Raw genomic sequence first — 7546 nt, 5'->3', positions numbered from 1 at the left:
TCGTCTGGGGGTGTTGATCTGCTGGAAGGCAGGAGGGCTCTGCAGAGGGACCAGGACAGGCTGGATCCAGGGCCCAAATCCAACAAGGTGAGGTTTAACAAGTCCAAGTGCCAGGTCCTGCACTTTGGCCACAACAACCCCTGCAGCGCTACAGGCTGGGGACAGAGTGGCTGGACAGCAGCCAGGCAGAAAGGGACCTGCAGGGACTGATGGACAGCAGGCTGGACATGAGCCAGCCATGTGCCCAGGTGGCCAAGAAGGCCAATGGCTCCTGGCCTGGATCAGGAATGGTGTGGCCAGCAGGAGCAGGGCAGTGATTCTTCCCCTGTGCTGGGCACTGGTTGGGCAGCATCTCAAGTGCTGTGTCCAGTTCTGGGTCCCCGAATTTAGGAAGGACCTGGAGGGGCTGGAGCATATCCAGAGAAGGGCAACAAGGCTGGTGAGGGGTCTGGAGCACAAGTCCTGTGAGGAGCGGCTGAGGGAGCTGGGGTTGCTGATCCTGGAGAAGAGGAGGCTCAGGGAGACAAGGCGGTGTCAGGGCACAGGCTGGACTTGATGATCTCCAAGGTCTTTTCCAGCCTTGCTGATTCTGGGATTCTCTGAAACCACCCTTGGAGCAGTTGCAGGAGGAGCCCTGGGCCTCCTCTTCAGAAGCTCCAGCAGCCCAGGTCCCTCAGCTTCTCCTCACAGCCCCAAAGCCCATCCTGTCAGTCCTGCAGAGCCTCTGCAGCCCCTCCTCACTGCCCAGAACAGGGAGCCCCACAGCCAGACACAGCAGCCCAGATGTGCCCCCCTGGCCTGGGGTGCCTCTGGCAAGGGAGCAGCACGAGGCACTGCAGGAGCCTGCAGACAATTCCTGCATCACTTGTGGGATGATCCTGCTCCCCAAGGGCCGTTCCCATGGTGCCAAGTCAGGAACTGGAATGGGGAGTGGGGCCAGAGAGGAAAAGGCAAACAGGGATGGGCTGTGTGCAGGGGAGGGAACAGGGGTGGGCAATAGGAAGAAATATGTACAAGGGAAGGAAAAAGAAAGCAAAGGTGGAGCCAAGGAAATGCTCAGTGCAGTTTGGGGGTGGCTGCCAGGCAGCCCTGGCTCTGAGCAGCAGCGTCTGCAGTGGGACAGGAAACTCCCAGCTGATGGGAACAAACTTTCTGGCTGACTGTAGAGGCCAGGACAAAGCTGAGTGGTTTCCCTGGCATCCCCCAGCCCTTCCTGGCCCCAGGGGCTGATGGCATTTGTGCTCCCTCAGGTTCATGTCCCCACAGCAGCAGCATGGGGGTGCTCCCGCCTGCTGTGTGCAATGCAAACAGGGGCTCCTGAGCCAGCGCTGCCGTGGCTGTGCCTGCAAGGATGCGGCACCTGTGTGAGCTGGGGGAGAGGCCAGGGCTGCAGAGGGGGGATGTTGTTGGCAGCTCCATCAGGACGCTCTGGGACGCTGCCCTGGGCTGTCCAGAGCACTGGGGATGGATCAGCCCCTGCTCTGCTGCTCCTTCCCGTCTCCCCCAGGGCCCTTGCAGAGCACCAGCCATGCTGTTTGCCCCCAGCCTGCCCACGGCCAGCCTGGGGCTGCTCACGGGGGTTTTCTGTGCTGAGCATTGGCCTGGCCGTGTCCTTGAGAGAGCCTGGGCAAGGAGCCTGGAGCCCCCAGGCCCTGGCCTGAGGCGTCAGCGCTGCCCCAGCAGTGCCCATGGGCTGTCCCTGCTGCAGCCCCGGCACTGCCACCCCCAGGACTGTGCCCGGCCCCGAGAGCACTCAGGCCCTGCAGCAACACCAGGGCCACCAGGGCAGCGGGGCAGGGCCACGGGAGCAGCACTGGCAACACCAAGTGCTGCTGCTGCTGGGCACAGCTGCTGTGCCAGCACTGATCTGCCCCAGCTCTGCACACAGACATTGCTGCTGCAGCTCCAGAGAAGGCAACAAAAGGGCATCTGTGCAGAAAACTTTGCTGGGACATCCTTGACTTCCTTTAAAGCCACCGAGAGCACAGCCCCTCATTGACACAGTCTGTGGCCACAGGGAAGGTGGAGGGAAACAAAATGAGAAATGGCACAAACAGTGACATTTTCTTGTGGTCAATTTTAAAAAAGTAAGGCAAAGGATAAAAAACCCACAACTAAATCTACAAGAAGTATGAAAGATGAATTTTATTAAAAGTGATTTGCAGAAATTGACCAGCAGTTTAAAGTTTCTGAAAGCATCCAGTCATCAGTGTCCACACCGCAGCCTTGAGCTCCTGGTTCCTCAGGCTGTAGATGAGCGGATTCAGGGTTGGAGGCACCACTGAGTACAGAACTGACACTGACAGATCCAGGGATGGGGAGGACATGGAGGGGGGCTTTAGGTGAGCAAATGTGCCAGTGCTGACAAACAGGGAGACCACAACCAGGTGAGGGAGGCAGGTGGAAAAGGCTTTGTGCCGTCCCTGCTCAGAGGGGATCCTCAGCACGGCCCTGAAGATCTGCACATAGGAGAAAACAATGAACACAAAGCAGCCAAGTCCTAAACAGGCACTAACAGCAAGGAGCACAAGTTCCCTGAGGTGGGATGTGGAGCAGGAGAGCTTGATGATCTGGGGGATTTCACAGAAGAACTGGCCCAGGGCATTGCCATGGCACAGGGGCAGGGAAAATGTATTGGCCGTGTGCAGCAGTGAATAGAGAAAGGCACTGGCCCAGGCAGCTGCTGCCATGTGGGCACAAGCTCTGCTGCCCAGGAGGGTCCCGTAGTGCAGCGGTTTGCAGATGGACACGTAGCGGTCGTAGCACATGATGGTCAGGATGGAAAACTCTACTGAGATGAAGAAGGCAAAAAAAAAGAGCTGAGCAGCACATCCTGTGTAGGAGATGGTGCTGGTGTCCCAGAGGGAATTGTGCATGGCTTTGGGGACAGTGGTGCAGATGGAGCCCAGGTCGCTGAGGGCCAGGTTGAGCAGGAAGAAGAACATGGGCGTGTGCAGGTGGTGGCCGCAGGCTACGGCGCTGATGATGAGGCCGTTGCCCAGGAGGGCAGCCAGGGAGATGCCCAGGAAGAGGCAGAAGTGCAGGAGCTGCAGCTGCCGCGTGTCTGCCAGTGCCAGCAGGAGGAAGTGGCTGATGGAGCTGCTGTTGGACATTGGCTGTGGCTGCACATGGGGACCTGTTCAGGCAGAAAGGACAGAGAAGAGTTAGAGGAGATACCTGTAACCAAAACCAAAGCCATTTCCCATACACCCTCCCCTGAAACACACCCAGACACTCATCTGTGTTTAAGAGTTATGAGGTTTTCTTTTTAAGAACCCCCATGTCTCTCCTCGTATTCTTGGATATCAGAAGCCCTCAGCATTTCTGCTGCCTCCAGGGAGAACAGAGCAAGTTCTGTGAGGCAAATTGAGGAGTGGCGAGTGAGGGGAGATGGCCTGTCATTCTGGCCAGAGTTTCTCTGGGCTTTAACCTTTCTCAGGTGGAGGGTGATCAGGTTCCCACGCTTCCCCTGAAGCATCCTGAGGTACTGCTAAGAGCAGATGGATCCACCACAGCCCAGCTCCACATTTGTAGCCAAGGACTCACGTTGCTCATTTCACCAACCCAGCAGCATTTTCAGGGTCACAACACCTCTGCCTTTCCCCATCAACCTTATAACTCAGAGATGCTCTAGGACAGGTTTGCATCCTGGATTGAAGCTCCCAGCTTGGACAGAAATCTCAGGGAGACTTCCAAGTGTCCTTCTGATGGCACTGGATGCAGGGAGATGCAGTTCCTTCCCTGGCTGCAGTGACAGCATTGCCCAGAGCCGGGCACTGGGGACAGCTGTGTCACCCTGAGCCAGCTGTGCCCCCTCCCAGAGCCCCCAGTGCCGGGCAGCTGCTCCCAGCCCTGTGCTCTGCAGAGGGAACTGGGCCCGGGGCTGCAGAGCTGCCCCACGGCTCTGCTGCAGCTCTGCCTGCACAGGAGGGGCTGCACGCCTTGGAGCCCCGGCCCTGAGGGCAGAGGCTTGGCTGGGGGGACAGGAGGGAGGGGGCTTGTTCAGAGGGAGGGGCTGCACTGGAGGGGATCCTCTGGACATCTCTAAACTCTCCCTGCCACAGCATTTCTGGGTTTTGCTTTCTCTCCTTCCCTGATCTTCTCTCTGCTTCCTGGGGATTTTCCTCCTGCAGGTGTTTCCCTGTGCCTGATCTCTCTGTGCCAGCACTCACAGACCCCAAATCTCTGTGCACTCTCCTTGGCCTGACAGAACCCTGCCTGTTTGCAGGGCACTGGCTGGGGGCAGGTTCTGTTTGCAGCTTGGAGAAAGGACAGCTCAGACTGAGCCTGATGGCTCCAGCAGAGGTGATGCTGGTGCTGTCCATGGGCAGAGTGGCCGCAGGCACATTAGGGATCTACTGTGACCCTATTGGTCACTAAAAGTTACAGTTCAGATGTCTCAGGAACTTGTCAAAATTAATAATCAATAATTCATAATAATCCTTTAATATTTATATTTCCATCCCTGCCATTCTCCAATAGTAGGAAACAGAATAAAAAGCCTTTGGTAATTTCCTCATTTTTATCAAAATGCCTGTCTTGGAAACATTCTATGACTGATCAGAATCCCTCAGCATGTCAGAGCATTTCACCTCCCCTGCACCAGAAATACTCAGAGTTGTACTCACAGGGTCTGTGGGCATTGGGATGTTCCAGCTGTAGGAGATCACTCCAGGAGCTGCAGCTGCATTGTCCTGCAGCCAGAGGTTCCTGTGCCAAGGGCTGCCAGGGATTCTGCCCCAGGCACTTCTCAGTGCCTTCCCAGCCCTGACTGACTGAAGCTCTCTGTGCCTCTGTGCTGTGCCCGGGCTGGCTGCAGGCAGTGCCCCAGCCCTGCTGGGCTGGGAGAAGAGCTGCTCATCCAGAGAAATGTGCTTTTGAAGCTCTCCTTGGTTACCAGGATCACCCTCTGGGCCAGGAGCCCGGCCCAGCTCAGCAGCACAGACACAGCACAAGGACTTTAATGACCCTCTGGGGCTTTGTGCTCAGGCCCTGAAGATCAGGCCCTGAGAGGGAGCTGCAGAAACCTCTCCAGAACTCCAAGTCAGAATCCAACTCCAAAGTTTCTTTGACTTTTAATGGGTCCCACTGAGGGACACGACTGAGAAAGTGTCCCCAGGCCCCAGGCAGAGCAGAGAACTGGAGGCACTGATGACAGGTGGGGAGAAAGAGAAGACAAGTCCTGGTGCCCTGGGGCACAGCAGGCTCTGTGCCACCAAGGGCTGTCAGGAGACACCTTGTCCTGAGGCACTGGGGCCTCCTGGCACAGCCCCAGCCAGGCTGGGCACTGTCAGCCCCTTGTCCTGCCCTCAGCATCCCCCCCTAGCCCACATCCCAGTGGCCTCAAGGATCTGCTGGAAGAAGTCCCTGGGGAGCCTTGCTCAGGAATGGCCCTGGGGGCTCCTTCATGCTCCCAGGGACTGCAGGTTTTTCAAAGCACTTTGGCTTTGGCTTTTGCCTTGGAGTCTCTGAGAGCTTTGTGCAGTCATGGCCTCCAATTATCTGCTGTAATTAGTCCCTGGAGAGGCTTTGTCAGGAACAACACTCAGTGGGGCTCATGAATGCTTCAAGGTACTTCAGTTCTTTTAAGGTACTTGGTGTTTCCCTTTTGATCCAGACTCTGTGAGAGGTTTGTGCAATCATGGCCCCAATTATCAGCTTTAACGAGTCCCTTGAGAGCTTTGTGCTGACACTCAGTGGGGCTTATTGATGCTTTGAGATACTCAAGGATTTTAAGGTACTTTGGATTGTCCTTTTCACTCTGAGTCTCTGAGAGGTTTTTGTGCCATCCTGTCCTCCAGTTCTCTCCTCCAAGGAGTCCATGAGGAGCCTCCATTGAGGATGGACCTCAGTGGCACCCATTAATGGCTCGAGAAACTTTGGGGTTTTCTTCTGACTTTGACTCCTGGACAGGTTTGTGCAATCTCCGCTCAGGCCCTGAGTATCCAGGGCTCAGTTCCAAATGCACCACAGGGCTCATTAGGATCAAACAAGTCCTGACAAACCATGGCTGTGCATTGATTTCCCTCTGCTCTACTGCAGTTCATTACGAAGGTTTCCTTTTAGGTTATGGAGAAATATTTCAAAAAGCTTCTAAGAAATATGCATTCCTATTTTAAAGAGTGTCTTTATTACTGTTCTCTTTAGAGAAGAGGTGACTGCAGCATTCTGTGATTGATATTGATGTAGGGCCGCTCCTAAGGAGGTCTGGCCAGGTCAGAGAAGTTTTACCTTGAGGTCTGACCCAGTGTGGACAACCTTGCCCCACATTCCCCAACCCCATGTGAGAAACAATTTTCACTTTCAAAAATTCAACTGGTTTAATAAGAACTTATCAAGATACATCAGAAGAGTGAATAAAGTAAAGAATACAGCGCCAGGAGCAAAGGATTCAGTCACCATGTGCTCATCTACAAAATGGATGTTCTGTCTTTTATACCTCCAGCCCCTCCCAAAATCTTGTCAATCCACTCCTCCTTCGCTGTCCAGTGGTGGAGATCACTTTCTTACAGCTTGATTGGAGCTCAGGCGCTGCCATAGCAACAAGCCGACCCTCCCAAATGCCCTGACTACTGAGGGCATCCTGTGATAACAATGCAAGGGGGAAGGGAAAGATAACTATACACCTACACAACTTCTATTAACATCTACTTAATATTCACCCCTTAATTGTGAGAGTCAACCATAGGATTACCCATCTGTAACAACCCCCCGTTTTCTGTTTTTACAAATCATTTTGCTGGAACAATTAAGTAAAAAAATTTCTCTCTCTCTTGAATGAGTCATACTAGCATCTGTTGATGTGGGCAAGGACAGTGGGAACAGGAGGAAAATCTCAGGTTTTCCTTAGACACACCTATTTGGAATGGACAAAAGGGCCTAACAGATGTCCAGGATGGCTTTGACTCCCATCTATCATGCCTATGTGGTTGCTACCCATAGTCATTGTATCTCAGGGGTCCAGAGGCCAGCTCGGTCTCGCCCTCCAGTCCCTGTTGTATTCAAAGAAGGTTGGGGAATGACAGTGGTCCGAGTCCATCCCCACTCTGCAGTTCACACGGCTGATTCGGTGGTGAGCAGTTCCTGAAAGGGACCTTCCCACTGAGGAGTTAAATGTTGATCTCTCCATGACTTGATCATTACTTGATCAAATCCTCAGAATTAATATTATGGATTCTGAAATCCAGGGTGGTAGTTTGAGGAATTGCCCCTTTATGTCTTAGCCCATCTAAGGTTTCTGCTATAGACATAACATATTTCTTGGCATTGGCTTCCCCTTCCTCATGGATGGCAACCCTCTGGGGTGAGGTCAAAAAGGGTAACCCAAACATCATTTCATGGGGTGACACCCCCAGATCTGACTGGGGTTGAGTTCTAAGTCTTAATAAGGACAAAGGGAGACATTTCATCCATGACATTCGGGTTTCCATCATCAGCTTATCTAGAACTCTTTTAAGAGTTTGATTCATCCTCTCAGTGTGACCAGAACTCTGGATGCCATGGAGTGTGTAATTCCCATTTACTCCCAGGGTTTGAACAATAATTT

At 53.8% G+C, this 7546-nt stretch overlaps 1 protein-coding gene across 1 annotated transcript; it reads right to left on the bottom strand.

The window, feature by feature from the left end:
* Nucleotides 1-2180: 2180 nt before the first annotated feature.
* On the bottom strand, nucleotides 2181-3128 carry LOC137463818 (olfactory receptor 14I1-like). Its single transcript, XM_068175208.1, has one exon. The coding sequence runs from the start codon at nucleotides 3111-3113 to the stop codon at nucleotides 2181-2183; it is 933 nt and encodes a 310-aa protein (XP_068031309.1). The 5' UTR covers nucleotides 3114-3128.
* Between the last annotated feature and the right edge of the window lie 4418 nt (nucleotides 3129-7546).

Source organism: Anomalospiza imberbis, chromosome 30, assembly GCF_031753505.1.
Source record: "Anomalospiza imberbis isolate Cuckoo-Finch-1a 21T00152 chromosome 30, ASM3175350v1, whole genome shotgun sequence".
NCBI classification, from domain to species: Eukaryota; Metazoa; Chordata; class Aves; order Passeriformes; family Viduidae; genus Anomalospiza; species Anomalospiza imberbis.
Note: the sequence above shows the minus strand (reverse complement) of the source record. Positions and strands in the feature narration are given on the sequence as shown.

Bases quoted from the DNA above. Each gene is read 5' to 3' on its own strand.
- LOC137463818 (XM_068175208.1), bottom strand. From the start codon at position 3,113: ATGTCCAACAGCAGCTCCATCAGCCACTTCCTCCTGCTGGCACTGGCA.